Consider the following 20,168-nt stretch of genomic DNA (forward strand, 5'->3'; position numbering starts at 1 on the left):
ATAACTAGATCGATTTATCACTGGTGCTACAACTTTCGCTTTAAGTGACAAAATTTATAGCCATATAATATGAGACGCACTCGCACGTGTGCAAGTGTGGTGTGTGTATATATAGTGATGTGTGTTAGTGTGTGTTGTCAGTGTAATAGAAAAAAAAACTCACGGAAGTGACTGCGAGAGCAGAGTTCCACAGCGTAGGAAGGGGCTTTCCTTGGACAACCCGGCACTCCGCTTCCACGCTGAGGTCCCTGAATCTCACCTCTATCGTCGGCTCCTGCACGTCTACCCTGAATCCATGCATGCACCCGGCCAGGTTATGGCAGGTAATGCTATATAGTGTGTAGCATGTGTGCCAGTGAAACTGATCAGCACAGAGATATATAGGTGAAGGCGATGTACCTGTCCATCCTGTCTCTCATCTTCTGCAGCAGCCGGCGGTTGTCCTTCTCCACGTGCGTGATGAGCCTGCCGATGAGCTCTCGCCGTCCGGCGGCTCCCCCCGGAATCGGGGCGACGGCACCGTTGGCATCGGGTGACCTCTTCTCCGGCTGCTCGTCGAGCTCGGTGTTGCCCATCCTGCGCAAACCTCAAGTGGCGCTGCCTAGCTTTGCTAGCTCTGTTTACTTAATTATAAGGTGTCGTCCCAAAAGAATTAAAAAAAAGAAGAGAGAGAAAAATGTCTCACTACGCAGTACGCACTAACATCATATCATCGCATTACGTTAGTGCGTCCACGCGTATGATCGACTAATCTATAATGGAATCGCGTAGCTCGCGTTATGGGTTTCCTTGTCAGATGCCAGTAAGTACATGCATATATATTCTTTCCCGACAAAACGAACAAAATGCCACTGAATAATTGCATGTTCTATAATATATAGGTGAAACTGATCAGCACTGAGATATATAGGTGAAGGCAATGTGCCTGTCCATCCTGTCTCTCAATCTTCTGCAGCAGCCGGAGGTAGCCCTTCTCGACGTGCTTGATGAGGCTGTCGACCAACTCTCGCCCTCCGTCGCCGTCTTCACCGACAAGGTTGAGCGGTGGTCTCTCCTCAGTCTCGGCCATCTCGCGGAGCTCTACGACGCCGGCCGTCCTGCACAAACCTCAAGTGTAGTTTGGCTAGCCTTTGCTAATTGCTAGCTTTTGTCTAACTTAAATTATGTCATGAGCAAGCAACGCATGCGTTTAACAATTTCAAAGAATCTTGTAACTCGCGTTATGGGTTGACTCTCTGATTCCCTCCGGTTTCCGTATCTCATCCTCCTGCGAGAAATGATCCGTTCTCCAATCTCTAGGCGTTTTCCATGTGCCATGAATGCACAGAAAAATAACACTACAGCAGAACACCTCACCGTGGCGGTTCAAAATCACCATCAGTGACAGGTTTTGAACCACCACTGATTACTCGATACTGATAGTCAGTGTCGAGTCTGGAACCGGCATTGAAAGTAGGCATCACTGCTGGTTCGTAGCTCCAACTGGCAGTGATGCCTCCTCCCAAAAAACAAAAAAAGAAACAAGCCAGCTCCGGATAGCCGCTCGGCCGCACGTCCGCCGTCGCGCTCGCCCGTACGCGCTCACTTGCTCCACCCTGCATAAGAAAACATGACGGCACGAAGCCACAGTACAGACACCTCACAATCAAATCATCTCAACACAAGAACAGATCAACTCAACTCATCTCATCTCCTCACAATTGACTCATCTCACATATCAGATAGAACAAATCGAACACAAGGCTAAAGAACACCGGTAGCACAGATCGAACAAATCGAATACATGAGGTGAAGAGGACGAGATTTGAGGAGCGCCGCTGCTGTCGAACACCTGTTGTGGTGAACACCTGTTGAACTAATCGAAACCTATTGCGGTGACCGGAGCTGCTGCTGCTATCATAGAACCTGACCCCACGCCCGCCGGCGGACACTCTATCTCTCCTCACAGCCGCTGCCGCCACTTGAGGAAGGGAGCGAGTGCTTCCTCTGTGGATAGCACCGGAGCGGGCTCGGGCTCCTCCTCAGCCTCAGCATCCTCCGCGACGATCAGGGACGGCTTCTCGAGGAGGTGGAGCTCGTCGACCCCACTCCCGCCACCGCCGTCGACAGCGACAGAGGAGGACGGTGAGGCGTGGGGCGGCGAGTGGGCTACTGCTCTTTGGAGGCAGAGGAGCAACAGCTTGGAAGCAGGAGCGAGGGAGAGAGAGAAAGAGATAAGGTGGAGAGAGAGGGAGGGAGGAGACGAAGAGATAAAGGAGTGGAGCGGTCAGAGTCGAACGGACACAAGCTGAGCCAAAATGCCATTCAAGAGAAATTTCGGGTCTGTCCGCATTAGTGGCGGTTCGTGGCTCGAATTGGCACTGATACCCGACTATCAGTGCCGACTCATGTTACAAACTGGCACTGACATTAGTGCCGGTTTATAACATGAACCAGCACTGATAGTCAGGTATCGTAGCGATTCCACCATGGTTCAGGCGTGGGAGGTTAAGAACCAGCACTGATATATTTTCAGTCGCGGTTCTGTTCAACCGATACTGATGAGATGTCACTTACGACTAGTTCTATAGTAGTATAAATTAAGTGGTTAGAAATCCCATGGGTGTTCAGAGATCTAAAACTAATGTCCTGGATCATGTCATGTGTTAGTGTTGTGTTGGTGATGTGATGGTTGGTATGGATGCTGGTGATATACCCTAGAGGCAATGATAATTCGGATTGGATCCATACGTGCGCTTTACGGATAATGATCTGTGAGGAATTAGAACTTTAATAGGCTTCCAACGTGGGAGCTCATTAATAGGGTCTATATAAGTGGAGGCGTGAGGGCTGCAAGTGACACTAATTCCACCACCCTGAAACCCTAGCCTCCTCCTCCAACCGACCTCCCCATGAATCCCTAGTTGGGCATGCGATGCTAGCACACCGGCGCATGACATTTCACCCCTGGACATGTGGATACCGTAGAGGCATTGTTGCTGTTGCTGCGGTGCTGATCGGCGATAAGGACACGAGGGGGAGATGTTCGGTTCGTTATGAGATTGAGTACTTCCTCTACACTAACGCGTACAATGTTGGACCAGCCTTGTCCAACTCTTCTTCCGCTACAATATACATATAGTGGTAACAATCCATGATCTCCTACTTGTGTTTCCTGGATGAATGCGGTATAACTTTTATTTTGCGCTAGTGTAGTGTCTAGGCCTCCAGTTTAGTTCACTACGTAAGAAACCAATAAAGGAGACACCACATTAGTGACGGCTACTCAACACGCGTCACTAATGTCCTATTAGTGGCGGGCCCAATAAGGACACGTCACTAATATACCTTCTGATCAGGATCTATCACTAATGAGTGGTCATTAGTGACGGGTAATAACATGACCTGTCGCTGATGATAATAGTGACGAGTCAAGTTGTGACCCGTGTCACTAATGACTAGGTCATCAGTGACAAGTCGTCCTAGGTCAGTCATTAGTGATGGGTTAAGTTGTGACCCGTCACTAATGATAAGATCATCAGTGATAGATCGTCTTAGGCTAGTCATTAGTGAAGGGTCAAATTGTGACGGATCATCCTAGGCTAGTCATTAGTGATTGGTCAAATTAGTCATCAGTGACAGGCCACAGTAATACTTACAGAACTTACAAGACCACAGATATTGACAGTTAATTTACATCAAAACATAGTAGACAATCTGAATTATACAGAATTTCATAAATTCCAGTGATAAATAGAATGCTTGCTATTCTATCCAATAAAACAAAACCCAGAAGAAAGTATAGAGCTAAACTGCCACTCTACCTATTAATCATAATGACACAACACCAGCCAACGAAGCATTTCAGCAGCATCTGACAAAAATAAACTAAGCTTGATTCACAAACATTACATCACAAGGAAATAAGCAGTCTGTTTAGACTCACAATAAGCCATCATAATACAGCTTTCCCATTTAAATACCTCCACACCAAGTTGGAAATAAAATTTACATGTTAGATCTTGAGTTGGGATTTGTTAAAAAAACATCATCTATCTTTTTCAAGCACTAAACACTACAATAGAATTCCACATAAAGCAACCTAACTAAATCACAAAAAATGCGCACCCGTTTCCTACACCAAGGCTATGTTGACATGAGAATAGAATTTGCTACTTGGACGAATATCTAGAAGCTAATACTTTCAACTGAGCCACACCAAATGGATTCATAATCTAGATTAGTGTCTTCCTCAAGCACTGGTAGATTGACAGAGCACCAAAATAAAATCATCATGAGGAATTGCTAGAATTTGGGTTAATACAGGTTCAGTTAACTACTTTGCCGCAAAATTTGGGTTAATACAGGTTCAGTTAACTACTTAGCTGCAAACCACATACAAGCTCAAGTAAAGCCCTAAAAGCTGAAATTCATGAGCACCCGCATCTGAGAGCTCTCTTCAACCTGCTCATGGCTAGATCGTTCAGATGTTGGACGTGGAATCTCAATAAAGGGTAAATCGGCCACTTTAAGATTACCATCTGGGGAGGCATACGATAGTTTGATTATCTGTGGACGATTTCTTTCTCGTTCAATGCCCTACGATCCAACAAGCCAAGCCTGGTAGCAGAAAAGGCTTTTTCACTATTTTGAAATACGAAAAAGATCCAAATCCAAAACGGCTGTTTGGTAGCTCACAAGGCTCATAACCTTGGGGTTACGGACGGCATAGCTGCCCCAGTTGCCACAGTTGCTAGTCTGTTTAGAGTCCTTTCGGACTCCGGCTAAGTACCCTCCCGGTAGTACTCTGGCGATGGCCAAGACCAATCAGACGGATCCTGCACAGTGCAAGAAGAGGCATCCAAAGAAATAAGGCAACCATGATCAGTAAGCTGAATTGATACACCATTTAATTGATATCATTTAGATTCATGGAGATATAGAACAGCATATAAGTTATCATGCTTGCATATCCATCAAGCGAAGGCACCTTTCTCTGTATGGAAAAAGGAAGAAGATGCTGCTTCGGCAGTTCAGCCCTCTTCTCCCATGCAGAGTCGCAGGGGGGCATCCCCTTGGCAAGGGGATGGGTTGCCTCCACTCGTTCCTCGTTCCGGTCTTACCATCCCTCGAGTCCAATCTCGCTTTTCTTGCAAGCTAGTTTCTAAGTTTCCAGAATCTTGTGTGCCCTCCTCGGCTGGTCTAGAAAGAGAAAAGAAACTATTTATGATGTTCCTGGGATTGTAGCCAGGGATCGTCAACCTTATCAGTGGCACTACCACCAAAAATAGAGTAAGCAGTGGAAGCATAAACATCGCAAATTTGCTAGCGCGGGCTTCTTTAGTACTACTGTAATTTTGAAAATGGAAACTACCCAACGACGAGTGAGCCTGAGAAGTGTTCATATTGTGGTTGCAAGTTTTGCATTAAGAAAAAGTATTTCGATCATAACCAAAAGATAACACAGCAAGTCCAAGTCAACCACTTAATTTCCTGTAATTCATAGCGCCTAACAGAACGTAGCAGCAAGGGACAACCCACCCATACAGACAGCCTGCGGGGAGGATGGCACTACTGGCAAAGACCGTCTGGCGAAAAAAAGAAGGAAACAACACACTGCAAAAAACACTCTCCTTTACCATTAACGGAGCCCCTAATACCGAGATCCGGTCATCTCCCCTAGATCTCCCCATCCCATACAACCTCGAATCAATCATCCACGCTATGAACAACAACCTGACCCACAGATCGGGCGTTGCGAGCCCACTCACCTTGGAGATGCCGGAGGCTGCCCCACCATGCGGGCGGAGGACATCAGCAGTTGGAGATGGCGGCGATGGTTGTTACAAATCCTGCACAAAGCAAATACAGTATTCAGGAGAGAAATAGAATGATAAAAGCAAATACGTTGTCCTGTCTGAAGGGGTCAGTGACGTCCTAAGAGGGGAGGGTGAATTAGGACACTTAGAACTATTTTGGCTCTAAAAACAACAAAAGATAAACTTACATCAATTTTATCTAAATGTGCTCTAGATTTATCTAGTGTGTCTACTCTACCGATCAAAGCACTTGCAACCTATCTAAAAAGGTAAATTGTAAGTAAGTAAATGCGGAAACGTAAATAAGGTAGAGAGAGCAAACTCGGCACAAGGATTTTTTTTCCCGTGGTATCGATGGCATGAATGTCACCCCTAGTCCATGTTGGAGCTCCACAAAGGATATGCTCCCGGTCGACACCCGGTCACGGCTCTTGAGCCACCAAGTCACAAAGACAATGCCTCCACTCGAATGAGCCACCAAGGTAAGGTCTCACCACTAGCCTCTCTTCTAGTTCCTTGCCGCCGTGATCACTTCGGAGCTTGAGCCACCAAGGCATGGGTCTTCGCGTCCCCACACAATCACCTTGCCGCCGCTCCACACCAAGTCGGAGGGTCAACAAGCTTGCCGGCGAATCACCAAGACTCCAAAGTGCTGGCGTACCAAGAGGTACACTGTTGAATTACTCGATCCACTCTCTAGGCAGCAATCACCTAGCAACACACTCTCTAGGCCTGTAAGCACTAATCACTCACTAATCTTGTGGTTAATCACCTTGGATGATCACTTTAGGCAGTTTTATGGTTTGGATGTCTTCTCAGGTGTATATGAACTTCTCTAGACTCCAACCCTCTCAAATGACTGAATGGAGGGGTATTTATAGCCTCAAACTCGCACACTAGCCGTTAACCCAATGGCTCTGAAAAGCTGTTAATATTGGATGATCCGGTGAGAACACTAGTACTAACACCGGATCATCCAGTGAGTACACTCTCACAAACTAGCCGTTGGAATCCCCACTCAAGTCTCTGTTAACACCGGATACTCTGGTGTATACATCTTCTTCATCACCAGACTATCCGGTGAGTTATCCTGAGCCATCCGAGCCTTTCCTTCTTCTCTATGTAAATTGCTCCAGTGTAAGCATCCAATGCTCATCACTTCATCACCGGACTATCCGGTGGGTTAATCTTCCTTCTTCAGCACTTCGAACCTTCTCTGCTGAAATTACTCTGGTGTGTATCTCCTCTGGTCACCGGACCATCCGGTGGGTTCAACTTCTTCTACTCTGCTGCAAAGCTCATAGGACAATGAACAGTGCCAAACACCGGACTATCCGGTGAGTTCATCTTCATTTTCCAGCACTTGAATTCTTCTTTGCATGAATTAGTCCGGTGGACATATTTGCTTATCACCGGACCATCCGGTGAGGTCTTTAGCCCTTTGTCCCCCTTTATCAGAAATGCTCCAATGAGTTCAACACAGTGAACACCGAACCATCCGGTGAGGTAAATCTTCCTGAGACTTCTCCAATTCACTCGAACTTTATCCCGGCTTCGGTGGCTTCTTCATGTATTGCATCCATGAGACCTACTAATATATATTCTTGACAAACATGTTAGTCTCATTGACTATGTTATCATTAATCATCAAAATCACAATCATGTCCTAATAGGGTCATTTTTGCTACACCATCATCAGCTGCCGCTCCATCGTTGTTCGGGAACAGCAAAGAGGTGGGGCAGCATGTGGGGGAGGTGGTAGTTGCACGCGGAGTATAAGGCAGCAACGCAGGGGATGGAGACAGCAACAGAGGTGAGAGGTGGGGCGTCGGGTGAGAGGGAGCAAGGAAGAGGCGGGATGAAGGAGGCGGAGATGGCTATCATGCGCATGGAAGGAGTGTGGCGAACAGGGATCGAGAACGGGGGAGAGAGGGGAAGAGTCGAGAGAACCCCGGAGGGTACGTCAACGGTTGCTCATCACCTTCAAATTGGACAGTGGTAGTTAATCTAGAGAGCAATCTGACGGGCATCAAATTCTTGCCGACGTGGCTCAACGGCTGAGCGTGTAAGGCACACGCTTTAGTATAATAAGATGTGCAATGATGCAACAGTAGCACGAAATGCAGTAGGAAATTGGCACATCAGAAAATAAGCATAGCATTTATCTAACCAAATCTTCACATCAGTGCCACCAATTTTTGGAAAATCCATCATCAGCATCCAAGTCCTTCTCGAGTTTGTATCACTACTTCACGAGAATTGGAAGATTGATGAGCTATATGATTCACCTTATTTGGTGGTGGTGGTACCAGTGGTAATCCATCCGGACGAACCCCCACCACTCCAGCATCCATGTACGCCACGTTCGTCAGGGCTGATGTGGATCCAAGCTTCAGGTGTCTAGCCACTTGGATTTGCTCTTGTTGGACCAAGCTGATTGAACTCATTGATAGATCCACCTTGGCTTGCACTTTCTGCAGCGCTGCTCCGTGAGTATCAACCTTCTTATCTAGCTCCTCAAGCTTCTCCGTCAACTTCATCACCTCGTCCATCAACTTCTGCTCCATCTCCGCCATCGCCACGATGATGTGTTAGGCTTGTTGAATGGACTCATACGGCGATGTATTGAACTTTGCTCCAAATTGATCCAACCTTGATAACGGATTTATAGCAGCCACCCAAGAGCATACACAACCTTCCCCGTGGTATTTTACGGATCGAAATCAAGAGGATCGAGAGTTTCAACAGTGACATACCCGTCTCTGGTACCAATTTGTAATGTCCGAGCTTGCTCGAAGGCAAATCTCAGTAGAACAATAAAGTAATTTGGGTTTTAGGATTTGTATTACTATAGAATGAATTGTTCACATGTAGTTTGGAAGGATGAACAGTAGAGAGATGGATTGGAGAGGAAGAAAGGGGAGGAGTCCGATTACAACTTCGCTGCCCTCTCCTCTGCGTCTATGGTATTTGAACAAAAAGGACCACAGCTCGCAGGCCGGACTTCACACTCATACGCGTACTACGGCCCAAGGCCCAACTGGATTACTCGGGCACCAAACTCTTCCACCAATTGTTCCTGCCGTCACAGCTCCACTAGCGACTGAGTACTGTGGCATGTGTCGCGGTTGTCCACAAGCACGACAAAAATGCATCTTATGTGTTTTGTTGCGTTCTATCGATAATGTGGCTCGTGCACTTTGTTGTGTAATTTGGGCTGTTGTAATCTGCTGGCTTGGAGTCTAAACATATATTGTTTTAAAATCAGGAGCAATTTAACAAGGTCGCAATTCTGATTCGGTCGCAACATGAACTGGCGAGTTAAGGAAAAAAGAAAGGAGACTTATTCGTCACGGTAATCAAAAGATACAAGAAACTAAGAAAGGCATGGACAAAATGGTTGTGCAAATTCAAACGGATTATGCGACATACATACGGACAAACGGATTACGTTCAAGTGCTCAGTTACCTCAAGAACACTGCTCTCTATTCTTTCTAGGGCAGCTAAAAAACTTGTTATTGAGCCTGATCGATCTCACCTAGAAACGATCGATGCCGATCAAAATAAGTTAAACAACCAAATCTTCATGTTCTTAAACAGTGAGGTGCCGAGGTGCCCGGTGGTAAGGTACAAAGGAGGTGCCGAACCGGTGAGGGCTCCAAAATAAGTTCCGGGTTGGTTAAGGGATCCGGTGCTAAAAAAACAAACAGGGTAGGCAGCAGCTAGCTGCGCGAGTATGCTTTTCGCGGCCACCCTCCTGCTGCTCACGAGTTTGAACCACTGACTCTCCGGGTCGCAGCTGTTGCCGCCGCTCAGGCACCGGCACCGGTTGGTGACCACGCTCCGGCCGTCCGCGCCGACGTCCAGGCAGAGCATGTCGCTCCTGGAGTACGAGGACGGCGACGTGCAGCTTCGAGTCCGACACGAGGAGCCACCGGGCCAGCGCGCCGGCGCACCCCACACGACCCAGGCCGAGGCACGCTGGCCTGCCGGCCCCCTCGGCCCGGAGGCACAGCGTCAGCAAGCTGTCCGCAGGACCTGCCTATGCTCCGGCGTGTACTCCCACGCCGCTGTCTCGTTGCACGGGCCCAGCTCCAGCGGCTGCATCAGCGACCGCCGCACCACGCACAGCCCCGTCGCCGGGTGGAACAGCACCTTGTACGGTGCCGCCTCCGCGAGACCAGGCCCTGCACCCAATCATACCATAGGTTTAAGGTTACCTACCGGCGACGACGAGAGCAATTAAAGTGAGGCGCAGGAGCGCGGCACATGGAAAATAACCTCTGAAGGGGCGCTGCAGGGCGTGGATCCTGCGGAGCGCGGTGTCGTTACGCGCCTTACGCGAGTCCCGGTCGAGCACCCCGTACGTCTCGTCGTGGCCCAGGACGCCCTCCCGGATGTAGTAGCTCCCGTGCAGCGTCCAGAGCGCCCACTCCAGGTCCAAGCCGGCGGCCACGGCGGCGACGCACCCCCATTACCGGTTGGCGCCGACGTTGCCGCCGCTATGCGCGCACACACCCGGTTGGCATTCCCACCGGTCCACTTGAGCGGGTTGGAGAAGCTGTACCAGTGCACCTCGAACGCCGCCTTCCCCGCGAAGCTGAGGCTCACCTGCCGCTAGCTGCCCAGCTGAGGAAGGCCAGGTCGTTGTCGAAGCTCAGGCCGGAGAGGATGACGAGCACGCGCGGGTCCGCCGCGTGCACCGCCTCCGCGCCGCGCTGCATGTACCTGCACGCACGCGCACGAGAGGACGCAGGCGATGGTTGCTATCAAACTCATCGGAATGCCGTGCAGCCGCGGGTGGCATGCAAGCATGCATGCATGGTTGGTGTGCGTACACTTTTCCCAGCTTCTGCATGCAGAAGGCGATGAAAGGTCGTCTTTAAGCTAGCTACGATGAAATACTAGTGGTACTACACTGAACGAATGATGCAATCTACTTTTGAGAGGGAAAGCAACAAAAATCTTTTAACTTTTGCTGAACTCAGAAATGAGTACCGGTGCTCTATTTTTCTTGGGAGGTGCTCATTCTTAGGTGACTCAAATTTTCTTTTGTTTGACAGTGGATAAGGTGGATTATTGGATCTACATTGGACGTCTTCTTTCTTCTTCCTCGGGAAAAATGCAATGCATGCCACTATCATGGTAAGCACGCTTAGCATGATCCTAAGCGTCATTATGAGCATGGTGTGCCTGCTGGTGTTTGTAGTGATAAGTTGGCATATGCGCATGTTACTTGTAACAGAAAAAAAATCATCATTATTTTTGTTGTCGTGTTGTATAGTCCTTCTGTTTTTAAATATTTGACAATTTTAACTAAACACGGATAGCTAGACAATTAGGTTGAATGAAACTTGACCGAAATATCCCTCAATAGTACCTTAGTCACACATAACGAGGTAAAAAGTAGAGGAAGATGGTAGGGCCATTTCGGAAAAGTATAAAAAAATATGTATTGGGAAGCGTGAATTATCAAGCATTTGGAAATAAAACTGTAGTTAAAAGTGTCAATTATTAAAAACAGAGAGAAGTACTGCATGTATTTTCGGCATATCTAGAAAATGGTGGCAGCTCGCAGCTCCCAGGGTTCACAAATGCGACAAATATTGGTCGAAATTTGACCAATTCAAGCCGCATCGAATTCCTAAACCGAGCGAATTTCAAAATTTGAATTAAAAAATTTCAAAAAAATATAAAAAATCACAAAAAAATTAAAAATACTAGAGAAAATTCTAAGACCTTCACTGAAAAAAAATCAAAATAATGTCGTTTGCATCATATTTTATATGGAGAAAGTTTGAAAAAAAAAGGAAAATACTGAAATAGGCAGTATGAACATGATGATTTGGCCCATCACATTAAGAAAAAGCTTAACATGCAAACACATATTTTTCTTTTGTAGGGCGTATATTAAGGGGATCTTTAAATTTTGTTTCAATTCATTTAGAGTTTTATTAATTTCTCCATGATTTTTACAAAGTTCACAAGCATAAAGTGAACATATTAAGAAATAACACTGTAATTAACTTTTTCATGTCTACCATTATTTTTCCTACATAAAGCATTTTATTAATTTCTCCATGATTTTTACAAAGTTCACAAGCATAAAGTGAACATGTTAAGAAACAACACTGTAATTAACTTTTTCATGTCTACCATTATTTTTCCTACATAAAGCATAGTATAAGTAAACAGATAAAAGTGATTTCATTAATTTTGGAGGTGTGATGGGTTAGTTATGAATTAATCTAGTTGTAATACATTTACACAATCCTGCATGTTACAATAACTATTTCATGAGTTCATATATTTTTAAAAGATATAGGATCGTGTAAGGAGACTAAAAAATTATTTTTATGATTTTTGGATTGGCAAAGAATTAATTATGAATTTAACTAGTTTTAGCAAATACATTTTCTCACAAAAAATATTCAACTTTTTTATGAGTATAAATACTTTTATCATGTAGACCATGTTACAAAGAAACCAACAAAATTTGTTTCACTTGATTTGAAGCCCAGATGAATTAGTTATTGAGTTTACAAGATTAAACTATTTTTTAGTTTTTTTGTTGAACTTTATTGAAATTCGAGAAATGCTCTTGGTAAATCGTGAAAATTGAACGGTTTTTGAAAATTCAAGCAGTTTTCGATATTGATCGAAATGCGACGAATGCGATCGAATATCGACAAACAAAATTTGTTTCACTTGATTTGAAACTCAGATGAATTAGTTATTGATTTTACAAGGTTGAACTATATTTTGGTTTCTTTGGTTGAACTTCACTGTAATTCGTGAAATGCTCTCGGTAAATCAGGAAAACTGAACGATTTTCAAAGAATTTGAGCGGTTTTCGACATTGATTGAAATGCGATGAATGCGATCAAATATCAACAAATAAAATTTATTTCACTTGATTTGAAGCTCAGATCGAATACAAGGTTGAGCTATTTTTTTTTTTGTTTGGTTGAACTTCAATAAAATTTGAGAAATGCTCTTGATAAATCGGAAAAACCGAATGGTTTTTGAAGAATTCGAGTGGTTTTCGACATCGATCAAAATGCGACGAATGAGATCGAATATTGACAAAACCGGTCAAATTATTGAGAAAACCGGTCGCATTTCGAGAGTCCGATTCGAGCATTTTTTGCCTTGGTTAATAGGGTTTGACCGCATGAATTCGTTTGAATTTTTTAAATTTTTTTTCAAATCTTGCGTATTTTAATAATATACGAGGGTTACATTTCGACCCGTTACATTTGTGAACCTGCTCCCAACCACTCCCAACGACCACTTGGCTCATGGACATGGGCACAGAGCAGGCGATAGCTGACAGATCCATGTGGTACATAGCGCAGCGCTGTCGGCTGTCGCCGATCACTGATCGACATATACCAACAGCAAACTAAATTCACTTGATGTCCCCCTTTCCCGATGCAGATGCATCAGCCATCACGCTAATCAGTTTTCTACTAGTGTTAATCCTGCCTAAATCCTGGTAAAAAAAACCAAAAGAAGAAAACCAACAAGCTGATTGGCTTTCTTGTACCAGTCGTTCCCCGAGTCCACCTGAGCTCGTTCCTGAGGCTCATGCCGACGGAATTGGGCACGCCGGCGAACATGGCGGCCATCTTGGTGAGGCCGTCCACCCAGACGTCCGGGTCGAAGTCCGCGTCCCCGAAGAAGCCGTTACCGTCGTCCCTGCGGCAGCACCACTCGGGCCTGCTCCACGTGGTTGTCAAGAATCACCATCACGTCGCTCTCGCCCAGGCCGGACACCACGGCCCTGAACGCGTCGATGAGCTTGAGGCCCACGATGCCGGGGTTGTTCGCCCCGACGCTGGCGAGTGACTCCGTGAGGTTGAGCCTCCGGAAGGACTGGGCGACGGTGATGGACGCGTAGGAGGCGTCGGTCACAAGGAACGTCGGCCAGGTGAGCCGGACGCAGTTGAACCCCATGGCGGCGACGTCGGCGGCGATGGCGCCCAGGGGCCGCTTGCCCAGCCCCTCCGCGAGCATCGGCTCCAGGAGGGACGGCCAGTTCACGCACGCGAGCTTCACCCAGCGCCCGCGCTCAGCGACGACCCACCGCGACGACGTCGATAGCGTGGCGGCCGCCGCGCGCTCGTGGTGGTTGGCCAAGGCGAAGGCGAGAACAGCAAGCCACGACCACGCGGTGAGGAGCTCATGGCGTCGGGTGGGAGAAAGCTCGGAAGGGGTTACTGCTCTAGTGCAATTAATAGCACTAGTTAATCCCACACAGAAGTGCACTTGAACGTAGTGATTTATTTACGTCCTGCTTATGAAGAGGAACTCACGCAAAACGATTTCAGTAATTCAGAAGCAACGTTTCAATATGGTTTTGCTTTGAATTTAAGAATGTGGTATTGCCCAGATCATGTAACGTGCGTGCGGTTCCATGTATGCCTTGTCAAATCATTTGAATTGGCAACTGAATATGCTGGTCAAAATGAGGTTGCCTTGGATGTTGGCACGTGGCTAGATGGCTCAAGGCTAAGGATGACAGTTTTGCCTATTTATCTACAGGTAAATATCTTAATAGGATCAGATTTGTTCTTTATTTATTACCTATGAGAATGTTAGTGAGCACAAATCGCTACCCGATAATTATACGGGTACAGATATAAGTAAGACATACTTATACTTGTGAGACCTGTTTACCTGTCAATATATATGACATACGGGCTTGGTTTACCCTAACCCCTAATATTCCAACCACTCCAATAGTCCAACTCCAACGTCCCCACCGCCTCCACTCACACTAGCCCACGTCCCTAGCTGCTCCCCACCGCCCGTCCGCTGCAGCCCAGCCCAGTCCCCGAGTTGCGTCGCCACTACTAGCCCCACCCCACTGTAGCAAACATGCCCTTGATGAGATTGTAACGACCATCTTTAGTGCATGTATATAATTTTGGTGATTAATGACAATATAGTCGACAAGACTAACATGTTTAGCAAGTATATGCTTTAGTAGATCTCATAGATGCAATATATTAAGAAGTCACCATAACTGGAATAAATATTAATTGAATTTGAGAAGTCCCAGAAAAATTGTAGTGGTCCAGTGCACATAGATTTATACACACCAGAGCATTTCCAGAGGAAAAGGGTTGAAGATGCTACACGCTGAAAGGTCCGGTGTTCTGAGTTACACATGCTAGATGGTCTAGTGCTATGAAAATGGTGCATGTCAGAGCATTTTCTGTGGAAGGAGAAAATGCACAAGACGCTGGATTGTCTGACGATGAAGATTGGCTATGCCAGAGTATTTTGCACAAAGAGAAGTTACGTAGTTTGGCTCGATCATACACGCAGGATGGTCCAACGATGAAGCTGGTGATCACACCAAAATATTCAGTGTTCAGAATGAATTTGAGTAGGGTTCTAACGGCTAGTTCGTGGAGGATGTATATAATGGATGGTCTGATGAGTATAATCTGGTTTACACCGGATCATCCGGTGTATACAGAAAAGTTGAGTCATTGAAGCAACGGCTAGTCCGTGGGGTTGAAGCTATAAATACCCATCTACTCGGTCATTTAAGGATGCTGGAGTCCAGAGAAGCTCACACTTAAGAAAACATCCAAGCCACCAATATTCTTAAAGTGATCATCTAAGACAATATGCACAAGATTATAGAGTGATTAGTGCTAATAGTCCCAGAGAGAGTTGTTGCTAGGTTTTGTTGCCTAGAGAGTGAATTAAGGAGTGATCCTGCATTATACAAAGATATGCCAGCATCTTAAAGTCTTGGTGACTCTCGACACCGTGACCCTTGGTGGCTCATGCTTGTTGACCCTTCGAGTTGATGTGGAGGGATGATAAGACTATTGTACGGGGACGCAGAGACCTGTGTCTTGGTGGCTCAAGCTTCGAAGTAAAGACGACGGCAAGTGACCAAAAGAGAGGTTTGGTGTGAGCCTTATCTTTGTGGCTTGGTGGCTCAAGAGCCATGACCGAAAAAGTTTTAGCGACCAGAAACATATCCTTAGTGGAGTTTTAATGTGGATTAGGGACGACGTTTATACCATAGATACCACGGGATAAAAATCCCTTATGTCAAGTTTGCTAATTTATCTCTCTAGAGTAGTTTGCTTAAATTAGTTATAGATTGTAAACTTTTGAACGGTAGAGTAGACAAACTAAATGAACCTATAACACATTTAAAAAAAAGTGATATAAATTTATCTTGTGAGATTTTTAGAGCAGATTAGTTTTAAGTGTCATAATTCATCATCATCTTAGAACGTCACCTTTTCCTTACACCCACCCTGAGCCTCGCCATCGCCCCCTGCCACCCCGAGCATCACCGTCGCCTAGCCCCTCCCCATCCCGAGCCGCGCCGCTGCCCAACCCTACCCTACACCGCCGTCGCCAGTCCTACCCCTCCCCACCCCGAGTTGAGCCACCACCACCCAGCCGACGAATAAATGGGTATACCCACGAAGGACGGTGTCGGTGTATCAGGAACCAGGGGTCCCCGAATCCCGAGGCTAGGCCAGCAATCCATCACGTGACGCCATCCCGCGGTGTTTCCTTGGCGAGGTAAAAAAAAGATTAAGTCCCGGGAGAGGGCGCTCGGGGCCACAGTCGGTGGTCCTCGAGCACCCCAGTTCCCCGATGATCTGCAAAGTCTAAGTGCTGGGAAGAAAGTGCTCGGGAAGGTGTACGGTGACCCCCGAGCACCCGAGTCCCCCGACTGCCAGGAAGGCTAAGTACCGGGAGAAGTGTACCCGGGGCCGCGAGCGGTGGCCCCCTGGGCGCCCAAGTATCCCGAGGACCCACTAAAGAAAGTTCCGGGAGAGAGTGCTCGGGGCTGCGTGCGGCGGCCCCTGAGCACTCGGTCCCCCGAAGATCCGTACAAGTGTGCCGGGAGAGAGTGCTCGGGGAGGTGAATAGTGACCCCCGAGTACTCGGTTCCCTGAGGACCAAGAAGGGCATTCCTGGGAGAGAGTGATCGGGGAGGTAAATAGTACCCCCGAGCACTCGGTTCCCCGATGACTCAAAAAGCCCCTTGACAGTGGCCCCGACAGGAGTCCGCTGATGAGGTGTCGGCCAATCAGAGGTATGAGGCCGTATTTAAGAGCGCGTGTGGCCTGTCACCTCCACCTGCTCCTGCCACGCCCGGTGTCAGTTCCTGCCACATTTTTGGCAGAGGGGCGTGGGGTCATTGAATGCACGGGTCCCATCCCGTGCCATCCGGCTCGTCTCGGGATAACGTCGTAAGGGCCAAGGCGTTCCGTCTGCCGCGCTGCTGTGGCAGGAGAACAAGACAGGACGGGCACGCCGAGCCGCCCTGCGGCTGCCGGTGGGCCCTCTCCACGGCGCCCGTTGCCAGTGCATTTATGGTGACGGACGACCGGGCGTGGGATGCTTTTTCCACTCCCGGTCACTTCGCCTAGAGGTAATGATGATGTCTTTTCCATTTATGGTTTTTCGGAACTCGTGCCCCCCTCCCGTTCGGGGCACGCTGCTGCCGGCGGATATTTAAAGCGGTCGGCGGCACGGAAGAAAGGAGAGTAGTTAATAGAAAAAAAAGACAAGCTTCGGAAGAGGAAACAATTGCTCATAAATAGAGAAGAGAAGATCACATGCCAAAAAAAAAGAGCCCCAGGCTCTAAGATAGATAAACATTCTTGTAACTAGTAACATCCTTGAGGGACTTTCTCAGGGCATTTATAGTATCCATACAGGGGTAGGGTGTTACGCCCCAGTGCAGCCCGAACCTGTCTAACCGTTGGTGCATTTACTCCGTTCCACATTAGAACATTCCACCCCACCGGCCATCGCATTCATACCCATTTATTTCTCCGGCGAACATATTCAGGATCATCCCCCCGGCCGAATCTCTAAAAAGGGGTCCCCCAGGATCCCTGCGACAGGAGTTCACCCTCCGACAGCTGGCGCGCCAGGTAGGGGGAAGCATCCCTGAATTTGTTTGTTTGTTTTCTTTTGCAGAAAAAATGACCGGTGGTCATCGTCTCCAGCGCTCCGGCTCTAGCTCCAGCGGGGAAATGGAGCCCCTCGCACAGGAGGCCCCAGTCGCTGCTGCGTCCCTCTCAAGGGGACCAGGGCGCTGGGCCCAGCAGGGCCGCCGCCGCCGTCGCTGGTGCACCATCCGACCCCTAGCAGGCGGCTGAAACTCCTGCTGCCAGGACCGCATCTGGACAGCGCCGGGCGCCTCTCCAGCGTAGACTCGCCTTCGGCGAGGCCAGTCCCGGGAGCGCGCTGCTTGCGGCGCACGCTCTCCTCAGGCATCCGCCAGTCCAGGTGGCAGGAGAAACCCCGGAGGGCCGCTGGCTCCAGGAAGTCGCCGCCCTGGTCGGCACTGCCCGCCGCCAGGTGCTGGCCGAGAGTTCCCGCGCCACCACCCAGCGTGTCGCCGCTAGGACCGGCCCATCGTCGGGTGGTGGTCATGCTAGCCGGGGGGCCTCCAGGCGGAGCGCCGCCCCCTTGGTCACTTCCGAAACCCAGGACCTCCGCTTACACCTCAACGAGCAGAGGGGCATTGAAGACGCGCGCGTCACTCTCGAGCGCCAGCGGGAGACCCGGCAGGAGGCTGAAGCTGAGGACCAGGCCTCCTCTTTGCCAGCCCACGATCGTTGGGGCTCCTCGACTCGCCGGCGTTCACCGCCCAAGGGCGCTGCCCACGCCGCAGGGTATGGCACCGGGTGCCGTGCCTTCGCCAGTGAGCTCCGCCGGGTCAAATGGCCCACCAAGTTCCACCCCGAGCTGCCAGAGAAGTACGACAGGTCTATCGACCCTGTCGAGTTCCTCTAGATATACACCATCGGTGTCCAGGCTGGCTGGTGGTAGCGAAAAGGTGATGGCTAACTACTTTCATGTTGCCTTGAGGGGCTCTGCCCGCTCTTGGCTTATGAACTTACCCCCAGGATCTATCAGCTATTGGGATGATCTTTGCCACCAGTTCGTGGCTAATTTTCAGGGCACATTCACACGCCCCGGCCTGGAGTGCGATCTCCATGCCGTCAAGCAGCAAGAGGGGGAGACGCTGCGGCGCTTTATTCAGTGCTTCAGCCAGGTCTGCAACACCATCCCGCGGATAACCCCCACGCTGTCATTGTAGCTTTCCGGCAGGGCGTCCGCGATGAGCGGATGCTCGAGAAGCTAGGCACACACGAGGTTGAGACCACCGCGGAACTTTTTGCGCTGGCCGACAAGTGCGCTAAGACGGCGGAAGCTCGGGCTTGGTACGTTCCGCGCCCTGAGCACCCCGCCACCGATCAACCAGGTCCTTCCCGCTCTGAAAGGCGGGAAAAGAAAAAGAGAAGGAGGCGCGAGGCTATCCCCGTCGAGCCAGCCCAGGGCCCCGCCCGTGGGCCGGCCCTGGAGCCCGACCATCGGCAAGCACGCCGGGCGGCCACCGACAGACGGCCTGCGCCCGCGAGAGCCCCGGTCCAAGCCCCTCCTAGTGCTCTGGCTCCTGCAAGTGCTCCAGCTCCCGCCAGGGCTTCCGCTTCGGCAAGGGCCCCGCAGGAGCCGGGGAAGTGGTGCCCGATCCACCAGACCAGATGGCATGACCTCACGGAGTGCCGCACGGTCAAGGGCCTCGTCGAGCAGCGCCAAAGGGACCGCGACGAGCTCCGTGGGGGTGGCGACGATGAAGCCGCCCCCTACAACACAGAACTAGACTTCCAGGAGCCTGAGCACACCGTCGCCTTCATCGATGGAGGCGCGTACACGCCCTCCTCCCACCGCAGTGTCAAAACCATGCGACGTGAGGTGTGCTCGGTGACCCCGAGTGAAGAGGCCGCAAGGCCTATGAAGTGGTCAAACGCACTGATCACGTTCAGCTTGGCCGACCACCCCGCCAGTACTGCAGGCGTGGGGCGACTACCCCTGGTAGTGTCCCCTACCATCTGCAACGTGAAGGTCAGCAGGGTGCTGATCGACAGGGGTGCAGGCCTTAACCTCCTCTCCAAGGAGGCTTTCGAGAAGCTGCAGGTGCCCTCCAGGCGCCTAAAGCCGTCTCTCCCGTTTTACGGGGTGACGCCCGTGCACTCCCTGTCCCTCGGGCAGGTCGAGTTGCCCGTGACATTCGGGAGCTGGGACAACTTCCGGACGGAGAACGTCATCTTCGACGTCGTGGAGCTCCCCCTCCCCTACAACGCCATCCTCGGGCGCCCGGCGCTCGCTCGGTTCATGGTGGTTACGCATTACGCGTACCTCATGGTCAAGATGCCTGGCCCAGCGGGCCCCATCTCCGTGTCCGCCGAGACCAGCAGCGCCGTCTCCTGCGCTGAGCAGTTATACTCAGCCTTGGTCTCAGCCTGAGTCGTGGTCGAAAGTTATCCAGGGGGCCCGGGACCCTCTTCATCCAAACCCCG

The 20,168-nt window shown here is 49.3% G+C and overlaps 1 protein-coding gene and 1 pseudogene across 1 annotated transcript; both read right to left on the reverse strand.

The window, feature by feature from the left end:
• Positions 1 to 105: 105 nt before the first annotated feature.
• On the reverse strand, positions 106 to 590 carry LOC133888189 (ABC transporter G family member 41-like). Its single transcript, XM_062328341.1, has 2 exons — positions 400 to 590; positions 106 to 287 (listed from the first exon to the last, which is right to left on the reverse strand). The coding sequence occupies exons 1-2, from the start codon at positions 573 to 575 to the stop codon at positions 125 to 127; spliced, it is 339 nt and encodes a 112-aa protein (XP_062184325.1). The 5' UTR covers positions 576 to 590; the 3' UTR covers positions 106 to 124.
• Positions 591 to 9,357: 8,767 nt separating this feature from the next.
• LOC133889413 (glycosyl hydrolase 5 family protein-like) lies at positions 9,358 to 14,082 on the reverse strand (annotated as a pseudogene).
• Between the last annotated feature and the right edge of the window lie 6,086 nt (positions 14,083 to 20,168).

Source organism: Phragmites australis, chromosome 13 (genome assembly GCF_958298935.1).
Source record: "Phragmites australis chromosome 13, lpPhrAust1.1, whole genome shotgun sequence".
Taxonomy (NCBI): Eukaryota; Viridiplantae; Streptophyta; class Magnoliopsida; order Poales; family Poaceae; genus Phragmites; species Phragmites australis.

What these genes read in the sequence shown, in the direction of transcription:
- LOC133888189 (XM_062328341.1), bottom strand. Translation starts at nt 575, where the DNA reads ATGGGCAACACCGAGCTCGACGAGCAGCCGGAGAAGAGGTCACCCGAT. An exon ending in ATGAGAGACAGGATGGACAG is followed by an intron (nt 288 to 399) that starts GTACATCGCCTT and finishes GCATGGATTCAG; the next exon opens with GGTAGACGTGCAGGAGCCGA.